General features: G+C 39.1%; 1 protein-coding gene across 2 annotated transcripts in view; it reads right to left on the minus strand.

Annotated features, from left to right (window-relative positions):
• Window positions 1-20271, minus strand: part of MYH15 (myosin heavy chain 15) — a 146719-nt gene that overhangs the window by 99490 nt on the left and 26958 nt on the right. For both annotated transcript variants that reach the window (XM_043594075.1, XM_043594074.1), the window contains exons 11-14: window positions 19473-19611; window positions 8978-9096; window positions 4077-4226; window positions 3305-3475 (exon numbers count right to left, since the gene is read on the minus strand). In XM_043594075.1, coding sequence (XP_043450010.1) covers window positions 3305-3475; window positions 4077-4226; window positions 8978-9096; window positions 19473-19611 — 579 coding nt within the window. The remainder of the gene's footprint in view (window positions 1-3304; window positions 3476-4076; window positions 4227-8977; window positions 9097-19472; window positions 19612-20271) is intronic.

The raw sequence follows: 20271 nt of genomic DNA on the forward strand, positions 1-20271 counted from the left end.
GCTCCGTGAGTGAGGTCCGCTAGCCAAACTACTATCCTAATCATGGGACTAGACACAGTGCCTGCTTATCCTTGAGTGATGGGTTTCAGATCCCTGCCAGCCCTTGGAATTATTCAAACAAGCCAATCGCATCCTCCCTTGAGAAGTGATAGTCACCGCACCCTATTATTACTATAAAGCCTGCCTCCCACAGCCCCTCTTATTCACTCTGTCAATAGTGCAACCACTGTGTAACCCTGCCTGGCATGCAGTGTCCTTCCTCTTCAGGCTGAGTGTATGTGACCAGTAAGCTATTGTCAAACTCACCTGTCCAGGGTCAGGTGTCCTATGTTCAGCCATCTCTATAACCCAGGGCTGAAATCCCTCCCTCACCAGCAAGGTAACAAGGAAGTGATCAAAACAAGTAGTTGTTAAATAAATTTACTTGTTTAATTAAAACAAAAAAGTAAAAGTTTTAGTCTTAGGAAGATGCCTTTCCAATGATGATGCCCTTAGTTCCTTCAGTGACAGGATGATGCCTCTGGTTTGCATTTCTCACAACCCTTAGTATAGCAGGTTCCAAGGTGACTAAATGTAGGTCCCCAGCAAATTTCTGTTACATAATTGACTGACAGGTGAACACTAAAACATCCAGATTTGAGCTCTGGGATCTGGCTGCTTTGCTGTGGGCAGTAGCCAGGCAGAAAGAGTTGTAACAGAGAGCTTAGAGTTACGTGTTTCAAGGAAATACTCATGGGTGTACAAGAGATAGCTAGATATTAATGTGATTCATTCTATAATAATAAAATCAGACTTAGCATACCCAAAGAATCCCACTTGGGAGGCAACAACACATATTGCCAAGATGCAACCAGGATTTAAAATATTTTAGGAACTGTATCACTGTAGAGAAACAACAAAAATTTATTCAGGCCCAGTGAAATAAATAAGATTAAAAAAAGAAAAACACAAGAAAAACAAAAACAAACATGACCAAGCTAGGTAATACAGCTTGGACTTAAAACAGGTACAATGATCAGTACTGCAGCTAATTTTCTCTCACAGCTGGTAATATTCTAAAACCTTATTCAAATCCCAATCCTATGAGGAACTTTTTGCAAAAGGGCCGAACTATTGGAAAATGGATGTAGTCTCTCAAGGTGACTACAATCTAGGGGCAAGAAGATTTTAAATGTATAATTTTGGATGTATTTGTCTTAAGAATAATAGAAAGAATCTGTTTACCAATACCTATGCAAAACCATAAATAATATGTAGTCATATATGTTAATACTTTAATATGTAAATTATTGATGTTTTAGTTCTAAACACACTAGAATATTTCAGGTAATGAAAGAAATGTGAGCTAATCCTATAACAGATTTGTTCACTGCATATATTTATTCACTGCACACACACACACACACACACACACACACACACACACAGAAGGAGGTCACTGTATGCTTGGTGACCAAGTTAACAATTAAAGATGGGGTTGAAATACATTCTTTTTAGTTTGACAAACTTTTTGGTAAACACAAAAATTTGAAACTTTTAAGTCTGAAAATCCCCCTTCCTTTTATGCACACACAGATGCATGCTATAAGATATTTTGTACATGTTGATTTATCTCAGTTCTCTTGAATTTTGAAAACTTCTCACGATTTATTCTATTTCAAGAAGTTTGGTACAACATTAATATTTACAACAAAATTTCTTCACGTAGCCTGAACCAGCTCAATGGGTCTTTTCAAAACATAGAATAATTTCAAGAAAGATTTTCGTATTCCTCATTTGCCTGACCTGAATACCTTTGAAATCATTCATAGGAAGCCAAAGACTTATCTTTTCCTTCTATCATCTGGTCAGGGTTTTTTTTTTTTTTTCTCATCTTATTGTATCAGTAGAAAATGCAACAGGAAATTACATCCATGTTGCTAGTGTGTTATTTAGAATAACTGAGACCAGAATAAATGAGACAATGAGCTTCATATCAACTAAAAAATCAGTAATGTTCACAGACCTAACCAGATCTGAATAATGTCTATGTCCCGCATTCCTGCCTGAAAGTGGTTATCTCACCATAATCAGAGTAAGTAGATATTACAGGTGACAATTGCCAAAAGCTGAATCTATCCCTCTGAGGAGGTCCAGTTCTTTAGTTTCATTTCTCATCAGAAGTGAAATCAGAAAACAGCTTTAATAGTACCAGCAAACATTTACTACATCATGGGTGGGCCATTATTATTATTATTATTTCTATCAGCTCTGAGTTCGGGTCATTATCATTGTTATTATTTTTTTAAGCAACCTGTCCTCCCCTGACGAAGTTCACTGGTTATAAAATAAACAAAATCAATGTGACATCCATTCTTGTTAGGAATAATGGCTATTTTCAAGGAAGATGTAGTTTCATCTAAAGCCTAATAAATAAGGTTGATGGGACACTGGTCGATAAAACCTGAGGCCCACAAAGACAGTGAGAGGTCAGTCACCCTATCTCCTTCCTGATAGGGTCTTTGAGAATCAGATGCCAACAGCTTAGCTAAAGAGAGCGTGCAGAACACTGAAAGCAGTAGGCCTTGGCCTTCCCAGACCTGGCTCCAGAACTCACTGCAATCCACGGTCATAGCAAGACATGCCGCCACGCATGCTGCCACGGACAAAGCCACAGAAAACTTTATACTTAATTCCCCAGGCAAACTCAGTTAATCTTTCCCAGAGCACATGGAAAGATTTCAGAGTATGGGAACATCACTGAATTCAGAAACCATACACTGCAGCTAATTTACTAATAAGCCATGAAGTATTGTCATAAATTACTTAAACTAACTGGTACTTGTCCAATTAAATGAACAAACTACATCCTGCAAGGTAGTGGCCTTGAGGATTTATGACAGTTGTTTGTTTGCATGCTAATTTGCCAAATTTCGTTAAGCTGCTTTGGGTTTACTCATTCACCTTATATTAATCAGCCAGGCCCTACAGTGCTCATATTTTCAGCTCTGTGTTTTTCCAGTCAAGAGCATGACCATTTTTAATCTCGACAAGTTTGCTCACGCATTAACAGTGGAGGCCATGCATAAGCGGCAAATGCGTCCCGACAATCTGCGCGGGAGATGATGGAGGAGGGCAACTGACACGAGGGTTGAGTTAGGTTGCCACGGGTGCTGCACACAAAGCCCATTAAGAGAAACTGCGCAGAGCTCTCCTGCCCTTCTTCCCATCCTCTGACAGAGCCCGAGTCCTGATATGGATCGATACGGCAAACAGGGACCATTCTCCTTAAATGAAAATGAACGAGGAGAAAAACATGCATTACCTTCTCAACGAGATCTATGCAGGCTTGTAAATCCAGACCGAAGTCGAAGGACACCCAGCCAATGCCTTCTTTCCTGTATTCCTCTTGCTCCAGAACAAACATGTGCTGATTAAAGAGCTGTTGTAATTTTTCATTGGTAAAATTAATGCAAAGTTGCTCCAGGCTGTTATACTTCGAAGATGTGATTAGGTGAGAAGAAGAGATAAAAGAAAAATTGAACAAATGGTAACTATCCCAGGTGATGGCTATGTTAATTAACTTGACTTTATTTCACAATGCACATGTGTGCCACATCACCACGTTGTATGCCTTAAACATATGTTTTTTAATTGTCTAATATACCTCAATAAAAAAATAAAATAAAATTGAGGTCCACTTGGAAAAAGGTACAGAGAATATCATAACCGCAATCAGATGATGGCAAATAGACCCAGTAAGTAACAAATCCTCAATTAAATCCTTACCTCCTTGAAATACACCTGCAAACTAAACATTATGACAACAAGATGACACACAATGATATCAAAATTTAAAATCGTAAAAGGCTCTTCTATTTCTAGTTACCTTTATTTAAGGCTGAATTTTTAATACTACTAATTATAACTATTGTTATTTATTAATATTAAAAATAACTCTTCTCCAACCAGAGTGGCTCTCAAGTTTTCAGTGAATGAAACTCATCATGCTTTGACTCCATTTTCTGATGTTCAATTCACATTTTCTAACCTCCTCATAAATACGCATTGGCTTCATTTTAACCAGATATACTTACATCAAGGATTTCAAAACCAGTGATGTCAAGAATGCCAATGAAGAATTGCCTTGACAGCCTGGCATCCAGGACCCTGTTGATCCGTGCCACCAGCCACTTAAACATCCTTTCATATATTGACTTGGACAGGGCACCAACAGCATAGATCACCTGGAAAGCACATTGAAAGCACTCCACATCTGCCAACAGTGTCCATTTTAATCCTGGGCATTTTCTATCAGCAGCCACCTTCTAGCAAAATTGGGATCTATTTATTGACTTTCTGTGGTTCTAGCGTGCCGCTGAGATGATACAGGAGGAGAAATTTAATACAATGAGAAGAAAGGGAGAAGGAAGCAAGGGGGAGGAAACAGAGGCAAGCCAGCCTAGTGCGTCCTTACCAGGCATTCCTGTGAGAGAAATGTTTCTATTAGCAAAGGACCAACTCCCCAGGGGGTAGAGTGGTAATGCATTTGAAAGCCTTGCTATTTGAAGTGTGGCCCTAAGACCTGCAGCATCAGCACCACCCGGAAGCATGTTAAAGATGCCAGCTCTCAGCAACTCTGCATCTGGTCTCAGACCTATGAATCTGAACTGGCACTCTAACACAATCCTCCACTGACCCCTGTGCACCATAAAGTTTGGAAAACACTGGTAGAGTAGGTTAGGAGTCTGGAATGCCTAGCCCTTACCTGCTGCTGCTGTTAAGAAATTTTGTAGCCTTTGGCAAGTGACCTACTCTCTCTGGACTACAGTATCTTCCCCTGAATAATGTTCTTGAAGGTTCGTTCTAGGCTCAGCTTCCACATTCTTTATTCTATCAGTTCCCAGGGTTGCTCTCAACTCCCTGTAGGGAGAATGGCGATTTAGCGCATCAATCTGACTCAGGTTCTCCTACTGGAAAACTCAGGCTGCATTTCCCCTCCCTGGAGGTGTGTGGCAAAGGCTCTAACGTACGTAACCTACTGGGGAGAGCTCCAACCTCAGTGCCGACTGATGGTGTGTAAATGCAGATCCTACTTCCATGATGCAAAAGTGCTGCGATAGTAACAGGTTTCTGATAGACCCCAGGTAGGAGTGAATTTCAGCCAGATGGTCTCCAAGCCTGGAAGCAGAATGGGCTCCGAGCACTTAACATTTAAAATAGGCCTAGCCCATCCATCCTTCAGCTGCCCAGGAGAGAGCATGCAGCAGGAGCTTGTTGGTGTCTGGTGGTGATTTAGTTATGAGCCACCCACTCTCTGATCAGTTATCTTGAGTCATTTCCACAGTGATCCATAAGCCGGATGGCATCACTGTTTTTTATTATTGGCGTCAAGAGCACACCCGCACAGATAAAGCACCAAGAAGGGTTTTATCCTCTGGAGCACTGAGGAAATCACTCTCTGCCTACAGCAGTCACATTGATACTTTAAAAAGAACATGACAAACTTGCTCACCCCTTTTTAATTCCCTAAATGTTCGGAAATGGGAGTGGGAGAGAAACTGGCCAGGGGTGGAGAGTAGTGAAGAAACAGGAAGAAAGCCTGAAGATGTAGTCAAGGGAGGAATTAGACAACATGGCGTCTGCTCAATGAAACCAATAAGCCAAGATACTGCTCAATAATTAATCATTTTCATCCTTTTCTATCCAATAAAGAGGAATTACACAGCAGGACCTACACTTCCACTTTTCAGGGACTACATGAACTCATTCCTTAGCTCTCTTTCAAATAACCTCGCAGAAGACTTTGATCACTGAGGAGCAGTATCACAGGATAGAACAAAAACTACCAAAAAGAAATGGAGTCAAATAGCCACATTTGTGGCCACTTTGACCCCTGCCTTTTTAAATATTAAAATATGATTTTGATTAATTTATTAATGTAACATTAACTTATTAATATTAAAATATGCATCTGCCAGAGTTGTTGGGAGAGACTCAATGAGACGGAGGATGTAAATGTATGTAACACAACATTTGGCATTTGCTATCCAATAAATGTTGGTTCCCACTCTCCTGTTTCCTTTCCACTCTTACTACTTCCTCATCTTCACTCCAGGATTTACTAGCTATATTACCTCGAAGAGTTAATTTCGTAAGGTTCACCATCTTTGACTATAAAAAGGGAAATATAAATAAGATCAATTTTGCAGGCTTGCTGTTCAATTGAATGGGATATCCATACAAAGCACTCAGCACATAGTCAGTAGTTACTGATTATTGTGATTTTTAAATCATTATTAAACTCTTAAAAATTAAAACAATTGCGGTGCCTGCGTGGCTCACTCAGTTAAGTGTCCAACTTCAGTTCAGGTCATGATCTTTCAGTCTGTGAGTTCGAGCCCTGCATGGGGCTCTGTGCTGACAGCTCAGAGCCTGGAGCCTGCTTGAGATTCTGTGTCTTTTCCTTTCTGCCCCTCCCCCACTCGTACTCTGTCTCTCTGTCTCTCTGTCTCTCTGTCTCTCTCTCTCAAAAATAAATGTTAAAAAAATTGTTTAATAAATTAAAATATAAAATTAAAACAACTTATTTCTAAGAGGTATAGTTAGAACTCTCATGGAATCATAAAATACTAGATCTGAAGGACCTTAGTTCTGAATAATCATGTGTGGTGGCTCTCGATTTGGGATGGTACCTGCCCCTGAAGAAAGAACGCATTTGAAACTTGAGAGGGCATTTTTCAGCTGCCGTCATGACTGTGCTACTGGCATTCAGCACCTGGAAGCCGGAATGCAAAACCCCTACCATGTGTCAGACATGCTCACATCTGAAGGACCATCCCATTCAGATGCCAGTCACCCCTCCCCTGAGACACAGAGGGATTCAGCCTCTTTTCTGGGTGCTCAGAGAGGTGAAGATATTTGACCAAGGTCCCAGAGTTAGTCAGCATCAGAGCTGGAAGCAAATTTTGTAAGTGTTAACACTGCAAGAATTTTTGCCATCTTTTGCAATTGTCATCAACAGAACATATACATCTCTATTCTTAGCAATGGCAATTGTCTCTATAAAGTCAGTAAAATCCCTAAGAAAAGAAAAGCCTTACAGGGTGCTTTCCCTACTCTCTCTCCAGGAGCAAGAGAAAGAGAAACAGAGAGAGGACGGAAGATGAGGAGTGGTTTTTTTTTTTTTCTTTTAATGTTGGATAATAATACATTAGCTTGCTTCACTGGTTCTATTATAGTGAAGGCTGGTGGTAACTCAGTTCCTGAGAACACGGTATTAAAGAGCAGAAGGTTTGATTTCAGTGCTCCTCTGGGCTCATTAGTTTTATACAGAGCGAGTCCCTGTTCTATAATCATAGCACATCATGCATGCGTGTTGTGGTAAATGTGTTAAAAAGCAAGAAACTGCCAAACACCCTTAACTTCACTATGACAAAGAGTTCAACTACTTGTCCTGCTGATCATGGTTCAAGTTCAGCTCAATATTTAGTTTATCTTAATGTGTACAGAGCACCTACTGCTTGGAGAGCACTGTGCTGGATGCCAAGGGTACTAAAATGAATTCATCGCAGTCCATGGCCTCAAGGAGCTCCAGTGATGAGGGAGAACAAAAATGGAGACTAATTGCTTCCGTATAGTATTATGATAGAGGTAGAATTATTGATTTATAGAGTAAACTAAGCAAGGAAATTGCGGAAAGGTTTTAGATAACATAGTCACACCAGATGCTTTAATATGCCAAAAATAGAGTTTATTGTCATCAGATTAACTGCCTTCTATCACAAATTTGTACATTTGTCTATCTTATTTTCAGATTCAAAATGTAAAGTAAGACAGTCTAAATGTCACCTGGATATGATCTGTGTGTCCTTTGCAGTGTTACTTATGTTCCCTAAGCCTCAGATTCTCCAACCTGGAAAACCTAAGTATTCCTCTATTTACCTCCGAGTATTGTTGCCAGAAGAGAAGGAATCAATGCCTGCGAGTGCTTTATCCATACTATGTGTGATCATACCATTCTCTCTTTCCAGGAAGCTATCATACCTGTAGCTAAGGGGATAATTTGACTCATTTTCACCAAGGGACGATTAGTGAAAGTGTCATCACTGCCCCAAGCAGTTAAGGTGGGTGCACTCTCTCCACAAACCATCTTTCCCCCCTGCGTGGCAACTCGGGAGGCCAGGTGTTCCAGGTGGCCTAACTACAATGCAGAAGAAGGCCATCCAATCTGTACTGGACTTGGTGTCAGAAATAAATGTTTATTTTGCTGTCACTGAGATTTCAGTGCATATGTGTTACTGCAGCATGGTATCACATATTGACTAACAGGCGTTATAGATGTAAATTTTTATTTTAAAATGCACTGGCATACTTAGATGGTCTCATTACCCGGCAGCCCTGGGAACACTTACTGCATTCTGACAAAGCCTCCGGATCAGCAGTCCTGAGAGTACTTGTTATTCTATCATTAAAAGATTCTCCTGGATGCACAACAAAACCTACATGACCTTGCATCTCTCATTTCTGCTCTCAACACCCCTCCTTCAAGTACTAACTTCAGCCTATATTTTAAAACCCTTTCTCAACTAATGTGTCTGTTACTCTAAAGAGTCAATATTCCAAATAGGTGAGGGGTGCCAATTTACCAGTTTTGTTCATATTGGAAATTAATGGCTTTGAAAGCTTCTTGAGCTGGACAAGAAAGACGTTGATCACAAGTAAAGGGCTTGCCTACTTCTACCAAGAGACTTGTTACCTACAGGAAAACTGTCAGACAGTATATTAAGAATCTGGAAAGATTCTTAACACAAGACCATTTACTGTGGTATGCATCACAAGTGAAAACATCCCGAATACTCATCACAGTAACTCTTACTTGCTTTTTTATAGAAGCTCTTGTTGCAGACAATATCAGAAGCTGAAAAATAACAAGTACAATATGTATACAATTCTTACAAGATCATAGAGTCATAATGCTCTGGAAATGTCACCTTACCTGTTCTACAGTTTGACCTCTAGTAACATATTCATTACCAACTTTGATTCTAGGATGGATCAAGCCCTTCACCAACTCAGAAGAGTTAATCCCCATGAGGAAAGCAGCTTTGTCAGCATCTGGTCAGAAGAAAGGAAGGAAGGGTTGGATGGAAAGGGGGAGAGAAGAAGGTGGGAGGAAGGAAGGGGGGGAGAGGGAAGAGAAAACACTATTTAAATTCATTCAATTATAGCCAAACAAAGTCCCCAGAGACAAAAGGAAGGTATGTTCAGACCTGTATAGCAAGGTAGACTATAGTTTTGAAATAAAATGCTTGAATCTGAAATGTTTAGAAGACTTTACTTCTTGGAAGTGCAAATCAAACCACAATGAAATGCCACCTCACACCCACTAGCCTTGCTATAATCAAAAAGACAGATAATAACAAGAGTTGGTGAAGGTGTAGAGAGATTGGAACCCGCATACATTGTTGGTTGGAATGTAACATGGTAGAGCCACTATGGAAAACAGTTTGAGAGCTACTGAAAAATTCAATAGAGTTAATCTAGGAACCAGAAATTCTACTGGTGGGTATATACCTAATAGAAGTGAAGACATATGTTCACACCAAAAATTGCACACAAATCTTTCTAGCAATATTATTCATAACGGTCAAAAGTGGAAAAAACCTAAATGTCCATCAACCAATGAATAAACAAAATTCTGTATATAAATACAATGGAAACTTTTTCTGCTATTAAAAAGGAATGAAGTATTGAAGCATGCTTCAATATGGCAAACTTGAGGGGCGCCTGGGTGGCACAGTCAGTTAAGCGTCCAACTTCAGCCAGGTCACGATCTCGCGGTCCGTGAGTTCGAGCCCCGCGTCAGGCTCTGGGCTGATGGCTCAGAGCCTGGAGCCTGTTTCCGATTCTGTGTCTCCCTCTCTCTCTGCCCCTCCCCCGTTCATGCTCTGTCTCTCTCTGTCCCAAAAATAAATAAAAACGTTGAAAAAAAAAATTAAAAAAAAAAAAAATGGCAAACTTGAAAACGTTATGCTAAGTGAAAGAAGCCAGAAACAAAAGGCCACGCATTGTGTGATTCCAGTCATATGAACCGTCCAGAACAGGCAAATCCAAAGAACAGAAAGTAGCCCCTGTGGTTGCTAGGGGGAGAAGGGAATAGGGAGTAAGTACCAATGGGTACAGGGTTCTTTTTCTGTTTTTATTCCTCACATTTTTATTTAAATTCCAGTTAGTTAACACACAGTGTAAGATTAGTTTCAGGTGTAGAATAGGGCTCTTTGAAGTAATTGAATGCTCTGGAATTAGATAGTGGTAATAATTACACAATCTTGTGAGTATGATAAAACTCACTGAGCTGTATACTTTAAATGAGTAAATTTTATGGTATGTGAATTACACCTCAGTTGTAAAAAGAAATCTATTTCTTCATCCTGGCTCTCTTCTAAAACAAAATACTTGACACACAGGAAAAATCTCATCTTTATTATTTGCCTATTTTCCCCATCTACATATGCATGTGTAGGTTCTTTCAATGAAACAGGGACTTGGGCATGTAATTTGATAATTCAAGACAATCACCAATAATCAACATAAGCCAGGATACTTGAATTTATCAAACACATTTCTTTTTGGGCCGCCTGGGTGGCTCAGTGGGTTAAGCATCCGACTTTGGCTCAGGTCATGATCTTATTGTTTATGTGTTTGAGCCCCGTGTGCTGTGCTGACAGATCAGAGCCTGGAGGCTGCTTCAGATTCTGTGTCTCCCTCTCTCTCTGTCCCTCCCCCCACTCGCGCTCTGTCTCTCTCTCTCAAAAATAAATAAACATTAAAAAAAATTTAAAAAAAACAAAACCTTTCTTTTCCTACCGTCTCTGTTTGCTCCATAGTGCCCTCTGCTGCCCAACAAATATACTTACAACCCACACAATTGGTATTATTCTAAATCAGTGCTTCCATTTTCTAAGGAAAGTGGGGAAGAAAGAATAAACATGTATCACATCATGTGTTAAAAAATGACAATACAAAAGAATGCCACAGGCAAAAAGTTATAAGCACACTCCAATTATAGATTTCTTCAGTTGTCAAGCCAAAGGAATATTTTGCTCATCTAACCCCTCTGCTATACCTTACATTTTTATATGAATTCTGAGATATGCTAGTATATCTGATGTAGTCACTTTATGAAATAATGTCTTACAAGAGGTGAAAATGCAGTCTTTCATTGCTTCACTAAGGAGTAAAAAAATTTCCTGAGCAATAACCGCAAATAGGGAGTAAAGTAAAAACAAAAAACAATTAGAGAACTGTATGTCACTTGTATTAACTATATCCATTTCCTTTTGTGGGCCTTTGAAACTTTCACAAAGGATTAAAAACCTTGAAATATTTATTTTCTTGTTAACTAAGATCAATATATATTATACATACATTTCCACAGGCTACACACCTACTCTATGTCAGAGATAATGGCCCAGGTACGCAGTTGCTATGAAACCTTTCAAAATGCAAAGCCTATTTGGGGAAATAAATGGGAAATCAAAAGTAGAGCAGATGTGCTCATCCTATGCTGAGATATCCCTGCTAAGAGTGCCATATTTGGAGACAAAAGCATGATTATTTCAAGTTGAGAATCCGATGGATCAGAATCCTAGCCTTTTTGCACTGGAAGAAACTTTAAAGAGCACATGACCTAGAATTAAAAAATATTTTAAAAAAGAGAAATGTAATGTGCCTGATGAATCTGAGTGGAAATGAATTCTAACTGACAATGTGAAAAATGAACAGTTCCTACAATATCTGCTCAAAAAAAAAAAAAAGATAGGAGTTCAGTTTTCTGAGCTTTGGAAGCATTCAGATGGACAATACAGGTAATAATAGTCTCAAACTCATACCTCCTTTTTCCAGTGTTAAGGACAGTCTTTTGAGTCTATTTTTATCCATGAACAAAGGAAACTCAAATTCTCTGTACAGTATCCCACCTTAAGCTCTAACAGAAATAGCATCCAACATTACAGAATTATTTGCCACCCACTCCAGAGACAGTCAAGTGTCTACAGACAGAGAAGTGGTATACCTTGCATTTATCCTACAGGTGGATATTACACATTCTTCAGTTTTTTGTTGTGTTTTGTTTTGTTTAGACAGAAAACAGTACTTGTTATCTTGCTCTAAAAAATAAATGACTTAATTTGCACTAAAAGTTTCACAACCAAGATGAAAATAGTTTAAATCTATGAATAAATATCCATCAGACAGTCAGGAAATGATATTATGAACAAAGCAAGGTCTGTAAACACATTTTCATCATATAAACTGATATGTTCTGAAAAGAGGCTTTATGAAATTCCCACCATCATGCCCCAGGACCTTGTGAATAAACCCAGGGATTTTTAATTAGGCTGTCTGGTCTTACCTGGGAGAGGCAATGTTTAGCTAGAGCAGGTGTTCTCACACATTGGCATGAATCAAAATACCCCGGAGAGCTCATAAAGGTACAAAGGACTGAGCTTGCTGAAGGTGGTTGGGTCTGGACCTGTTTTTATCATGTTCCCCAGGTGCTTCTGACATACATGAAGATTTGAGAACACAGTCCATATTATAGTGGTCCTCAAACTTGGCTGCACAGTGGGGTCACCTGGTAAGTTGTAAAAAAGACAATGATGCCTGTACTTATACCCATGATTAGTTTTCTTTGGTCTGGGTGAGGGTTGAGCTTCAGAAATTTCAAAGCTCGCCGGTGAGTCCAATGTGCAGCCAAATTGGAAAACTAGTCTCTGAAGAATGGTAACCAGGTTTAGTAAGTACGTTTTGAAGTCAAGAAGGTAGAACAAAGTCTGGCTTTACCTGAAAACAAGTAAGGGCATAGAGAAAAACAAAAGGCAATCTTTTCCAACTTTACAATTTCATCCCAGTTCAGTCCCATATGTAAACAACCAGATATAAAGAAAGGAACAAAATCCAGTTTTGTCAATCCTGGCTGATGTAAAGAGGGGTTAGAAGAATGACATTTAATTGTTAGCCTTTCAAGTAGGGTTCTAATATGATTTCTGAGCTGTTCACATTTCGCTATTATTATTGAATAAAGTTTACTAAGCACTTACTATGTGCAAGGCCTAAGTGCTAGATGCTGTAGCAAGAGAGATAAACAAGACAAAAAATTTTGGGCATCAAGGAGTTTATAATCCATGAAGGTAAATAAAACAGAAAAAAATAACAAGTCAGTAAAACAACTTCTTATCAAAGACAAAGAAATCGATTATTAGGAAAGTTTGAAAGAGGAAGGAATCCCTTAGGACTGTCTGACCAAGGAAGATTTCAAAAAGAAATAGTATTTGACCTGAGCCTTGAAAGATGAGAATGGTTTAATAGGCAAATACAGGAGGAGCACCTGGGTGGCTCAGTTGGTTAAGTGTCCAACTTTGGTTCAGGTCATGATCTCACGGTTCATGAGTTCAAGGCCTGCATTGGGCTCTGTGCTGACAGCCTGAAGCCTGCTTTGGATTTTGTGTTTCCCTCTCTGTCTGCCCCTCACTCACGTGTGCTCTGTTTCTCTCTCAAAAATAAATAAACATTAAAAAAAAATTTAATAATAGTAGGCAAATACAGGTGAACAAGAATACCTGAGACAGATCAGCATGACTTATAGGCACTGCAGCAGGCCAGAGCATGCCTGGTCAAACTGGACCACAAAGTCAGGGAGTGAGCAATAAACAGAAAAGCGGGTGATTTCTGGTCACAGAAGACATCTGATGCCACTCATTATAAGGTATTCATTAAATAATGGAGAAACAGTAAAGGGACTTTTAGCAAAGCAATGGCATAGAGTCAGGCTTCACAATGATTAATTTTGTGCAGGTGTGCACGACAGACCAGAGCAGGAAGAGTAGAAAGAAAGTGAACCCACCGCAAGATGCCAACATGCAAAGTGCTGATGGTCTAAACTGGTAATAAGAAAGGGAAAAAAAGACTGAGAAACTTGACTAAGAGGTTCTGACCTGAGAAGTGAGAGAAGAGCAGAGCATGAATACAAATAGAGAAGTCAATAGAAAGACGTCTAGTCTCATGGGAGCAGACAAGAATACAATGAGTTTTAGCCACACAGTTTAGGATACCAGGTGATTATGCCATAGGAAGTTAGGAATGTGGGGTTGGCACTCAAGAAAGACGCAAAGGCAAGAATGCCCCTTCAGTTTAGGTGCCTTCTCTCTTTCCACCCTCTTGTCCATCTGTCCAGCTCCTTCAATCCTCCCTCTATGGTTAATTGGGGAAAAAAAAAATCCCCAACGCTTAATAGATTAAGAGCCCTAAGAAATCAGTGAGAAAGTCGATTGTTTCCAACAAAAATGTTTAGTTTTTTTTACTGTTTATATTTTATGTTGAGAGAGAGAGCATGAGCTGGGGAGGGGAAGAGAGAAAGAGAGACGGAGAGAAAGACAGAGAGAGAGAGCATCCCAAGCAGGTTCCATGCTGTCAGGGCAGAGCCTGACATGGGGCTCCGTGTGACAAATTGGGAGATCACAACCTGAGCTGAAATCAAGAGTTGTAGGGGCGCCTGGATGGCTCAGTTGGTTGAGCATCCGACTTCGGCTCAGGTCATGATCTCACAGTCTGTGAGTTCGAGCCCCGTGTCGGGCTCTGTGCTGACAGCTCAGAGCCTGGAGCCTGCTTCCGATTCTGCATCTCCCTCTCTCTTTGCCCCTCCCCCGCTCATGCTCTGTCTCCATCTCCGTCTCTGTCAAAAAGAAAAATAAACATTAAAAAAAAAAAAGAGTTGGATGCCCAACTGATGGAACCACCCACACACCCCCAAAATGGGCTCAATTTAAAAGTGGGCTAAGGATGGAAATAAAAATCTGAAAAAGAAATGATGCAAATGTGTCAGAACACACAAAAATTAACTTTATTAATATTTAAATAAAAAACAAAACTTGGCTATTTGGCAAGAGAAAGAACTGTTAATGTTAGTGAACACAGTGAGAAAGTTACTCTCAAAGCTGCTAATAGGAATATAAATGGCAAAACATAGGGCAGCTTGAGAGAAAAATTTACTTTTAGAAGTTTATTCTAAGAAAATTATATATATCTTTGAATTTGTAAGGGTGTTCACCAAAATTTTGTTCATGATGGTAAAAATCTGGAAATAAATTATTCAATAAGAAATATTTAAACTAATTATCCATACATGGACACTTTATAACCATCTAAAAAGTTATTGCAGAAAATACGGAAGATGTTCACATATAATTTAGTGAAAAACTCTAGAACGAAACAACATGAAAAGCATGAACATATATATTTTGTTTAAAAAAGTTCTCTGTGCATATTCAACTATAAAAACACAGGAAAGATGTGTCCTCTGGCATTAGCAGTGATTGTCCCTGAGCACATAGGATTTTTTAAACAAATAATCATGTGCCAGGCACTTTTTTAAAACCCAGAAACACAGCACTGAACACACCAAATTAAGTCCCTGTAGGTCAATAAAAAATATCTGTATGAATGACATGAAGAAAAATATTCAGGTTAAGGAGAAAGAGAGTGATCAGGAGGCAGAAGGAGTGGTCAGGGAAGTCACCACTGAAGAAGACACCTTAATAAAATGAGGGAGTAAGCCATGAGGATGCCTAGGAAAAAAGAGCTCCCGATGGAAGGAGAAGTCATGAAAAAGTCCTGAAACAAGGAGCTCCTATGCTCTAAGAAGAGCCAATAGACCAGTAGGGCTGAATGAAGGGAATGACAGAAGGGGAAATGGTAGATGAAGTTTCTGTACCCTATTTCGGGGAGATAGGTTGGTAGTGGGGGTGGTGATGATTCCACACCAAGCAATTCTGTGACACCAGCTGGGTGTTCTATGCTGGGTGTCCTACAATTCAACTCAATTCTACCTGAAGATAGCATCAGATTGCATGGGTTCAGTTCCATGAGACTATTCTCCCCCTCCTCCACTTCAGATGACAATGACAAATCCAGGTTGTCTCTTGGGCTACCGACTCAGGCTGTAGATTCGTGGTTCCAATGACCCTCTCCTCAGGTTCAATTAATTTGCTAGGGGTTCACAGAATTCAAGGAAATATATTACTTACTATATCAATAATTCATTATAAAAACAAATCACTCAGGAATAGCCAGATGGAATAGATGGCATAGGGCAAGGTATAGAAAAAGAGTGCAAAGCTTCCATGCCCTAAACATGTCTTCCCAAATCTCCATATGTTCACCAACCCAGAAGCTCTCTAAACCTGTCCTTTTGGGTTTTTATGGAGGCTTCACTACATGGACATGACTAATTAAATCATTGGTCATTGTGATGGAACTAAATCTTTAGCCTCTCTTCTCTCCCCTGTTGGAGGTAGGACTGAAAGTTCCATCTCTCTAACCACCTGGTTAGTTCCAATGGTGACCAGCTCCCATCCTTAGTTACAGTCCAAAAGTCGACTCATTAACATAACAAAAGCACCTTTATTGCTCTCATCACTTAGAAAATTCCACAAGTTTTAAGAACTCTGTGCCAGAAACTTGAGTTTAATAAAAAGTTAATAAAAAATGTAATTTTTTATTAAAAATCACAATATCAAAAAAGTCACAGTATCACAGTAGGAGGTGGGATTAGAGAGATTTAGAGGTATCACAGAGGATGAGGCTATGAAGGGAACTTGGGGCTTATTTTAAGTAACATGGGAGCTATTAGTGAGTCTAGAGCAAGGAGAGGGCATGAATGGACTTACACTATGAAAGAGTCACCATTGGCTGTTCTGTGCAGACCTATCAGTCATGAGACAAGAGTGAAGACAGGGAGACCAATAAAGAAGCTATTTCAATAATTTTGTAAGAAATGATGCCTCGGGCTAGATGCTATCAGTAGACATGGTCATGGTGTGTAAGTAGTTACGAGTTTTATACATATTTAAAGGTAGATACAGCAAGGCAGAGACAAAGGAGTTCACGATGATGCTAAGTGTTAGGGCAACTGAGAGAATCCAGTTGACATTTACTAAAAACTGAGAAATGAAGAGAAATGAAGAGCAGGGGCGGGGTGAGATGAAGAATTTAATTCTACACAGGTTGAATTTGAGATGACCACCTAAGAAATCAGAAAAGATTCAAGGATCAAGCCCAGCATCTCTATAGCATTTACAAGTGGGAAAGATGAGGACAGTCCAGCAAAGACTTTGAGAAGGAACCACTGGGGAGATTGGAGGATATTATGTACATCATTTTCTTGTATGTATTTTATGATAAATAAGCATGCCTAGCTTTCATAATGAGAACAATTCTTCAAAAAACCTGTTTCAAAGAGTGTAAAAAGCAAAAACAAAACAAAACCAAAAAACAAAAACACAACAACAAAAAAAGCAACAAAATAAGATGTCACAAAAGCACATTTTAATATGTTAACATAAGATGTTTACACAAGCATCAGGTCACATTCCTATACTTCATTCTCATCTGTGCTCAAGTGTTCTCTTTCCTGAGGGGATTTTCTGACTATCTACAAGAACCTTCAAATCCCAATTATGCTTTATTCTTCTACTCTGCTTTATTTTTTTCATTACGACTTCATGTGTGTTTGTCTGCTTATGTATAATGGTCTATCTCCCACACTAGGTAGTCAGGACAGGGATGATCTCATGTGCACAGGTATATCCTGAGCACCAAAACAGCCCCTGGCACAGACTGGCCTCAAAAATTATTCATTAAACAATTAAAAAACAAACAACCCAATTCAAAAATGGGCAAAGTATTTGAATTAATATTTTTCCAGAGAAGATATCCAAATGGCCAATAAACACATGATAAAATACTCAACATGCCTAATCATCAGGAAATGTAAATCAAAACCACAAGAAGATATTACTTTATACCCATTAAGATAGCTATTATAATTTTTTTTTTTTTTAAGAATTGAAATCAGGGACTTGAATGGATATTTAAACACCAATGTTCGCAGTAGCATTAATCATAGTAGTGAAAGGTAGAAGCAACTCAAGTGTCTGTAGATGGATAAATGGATAAACAAAATGTGAAATATATATACAACAGAATATTATTCATTTCTTAAAAAGGAATGAAATTCTGACATATACTATAACATGAATCTTGAAGACATTATACTAAGTGAAATAAGCCAGACATAGAAAGAAAAATACCGTATGATTTCACTTACCTAAATACCTAGAGTAGGCAAATTCATAGAGACAGAAAATAGATTAATGGTTGACAGGGATTCAGAAAATGGGGTAATAGGGAATTATTAATAGGTACAGAATTTCAGTTTCAGATGATGAAAAAAGTTCTGGAGATGAAGCGTGTTGATGGTTGTACAACAATGTGAATGCACTTAACGTCACTGAACTATACACTTAAAAACAGTTAAAATGGTAAATTTTATGTTATGGATATTTTAGCACAATTGAAAACAAAAAATTTTAAGAAATTACTTGTTGAAAGATTTGAATGAATGGGTTTTCTCTTTTTTGCTTTAGCAGCCAGGAATTTTAGTATTAAATGAAATAATTATAATAACTATGCTTCCTTCCCTTTTTTTTTAAAGCTTATTCATTTATTTTGAGAGAGAGAGAATGTGAATGAGTGGGGGAAGGGCAGAGAGAGAGAGAGAGAGAGAGAGAGGGAAAGAGAGGGAGAGAGAGAATTCCAAGCAGGCTCCATGCAGTCAGGTCAGAGCCCCATACAGGGCTCAGTCTCACTGATTGTGAGATCACGACCTGAACTGAAATCAAGAGTTGGATGTGTAACTGAGCCACCCAGGTGCCCTGCTTCCTTCTTTTCATAAGGAGGATGCCTCAAATTTTTTTGGTAAGCAGGCAAGACTATAAAGGTTTTTTTTTAATATTTATTTTTGAGAGTGGGGGGAGAGGGGCAGAGAGAGAAAATCCGAATCTGAAGCTGGCTCCAGGCTCCAAGCTATCAGCACAGAACCTGATGTGGGTCTCGAACTCATGAACCGCAAGATCATGACCTCAGCTGAAGTCAGACGGGACGCTTAACCAACTGAGCCATCCAGGTGCCCCAAGAATATAGATATTTTAATGTGAATATAAAACAAAGGGAAATGAAGCCATTGTACTCTCAACCCAATGGAAACTCTACTTTGGGAATGCTAAAGATCTTTGTTCACACCTCCATTATGTCATTTAATACATCTTCTGGTAATTTTCTCCTTTCTCTGTTTTTCTCAGCAGACTATGTGCTGACAGAAGGGCTTTCTCCTAGTTAATCCTATAGTACCCAAGTTTAGCAAATTTACTAGCATTGTCAATAATTAAGGAAAGCTTCTCATTCTGAAATATTGGAATTATACATCAGAATGATGGTTAAGAGAAGAATTTTGAGGAGAAACAATTGAGGGAGATTGCTGATCAGTGTCAATGTTTTCAAAATCTAAGAGACAAGGTAACTGCAAGGAAAAGGGAGCAGGGCTGGGCTCAGGGATTTGAACAGAATATATGCCACGGCCTCAAAGCAATTCTTACTTTCTGTGCCATCTGCTTCCACTTGCTCTTCTCTGGGTTTCTGTTTAAATTTCATGTTTCCAAAGTGCAGGATGGCTCCAATGAGTTTATAAGATCCATACTTCTCGTCAGGAAGGAAGCCCAAGATGTCCATGGCCCGCTGTAAAAAGAGAAACAGATGGCCATATCTTCATTTGCCTAATGGCTGCAGTAAGCACCTCACCCCTGCTGTGTGTCACACATCCCTACACTCCATAGGCTGTCAAAGGGAATGAAACAGATCGCCACAGCCCGAGGTGTGACAGCTCTGTTCAAAGCAATGCAAATCGGGCCTGTTGGCACTTGGTCACCCGCAGTCTGCTTATCCCTTTAAAAGAGAATTAGGAAGGCTTGTTTAATTTCCAGTAGTTTTAGAACTTTCCTTGGATGCCCTGCTCCTCTCTTCTCCCTTCTAGCCATTGATCATTAACTGGGTATATAAGGTAAATGGTTTTGTCTTCTATTGTAATGGCAGAAAGTAACACTATATCTGGTGGGTTGCTTATTTTGGGGGCTGCTATACATTTCCCCCACACATACTTTATTCAAAGACTGGCAAAAGGAAGTATTTCAGAAAAGAAAAAGCCATGTCACTGAAGACCTAAATCTTAAGAAGCCACTGCACGTGGTAAGATGTGTGTTCTCACACACTCCAATAGGGTAGAAATCGGTACAATCTTTCTAGTAGTTAATTAAGAATATGTATCAAGAGACTATAAAGAATTCATAATCCTTACGTAGTAATTTCACTTTTGGGAATCTAGCATGAGGTGAATCTAAT

Source organism: Prionailurus bengalensis, chromosome C2 (genome assembly GCF_016509475.1).
Source record: "Prionailurus bengalensis isolate Pbe53 chromosome C2, Fcat_Pben_1.1_paternal_pri, whole genome shotgun sequence".
Lineage (NCBI taxonomy): Eukaryota > Metazoa > Chordata > Mammalia > Carnivora > Felidae > Prionailurus > Prionailurus bengalensis.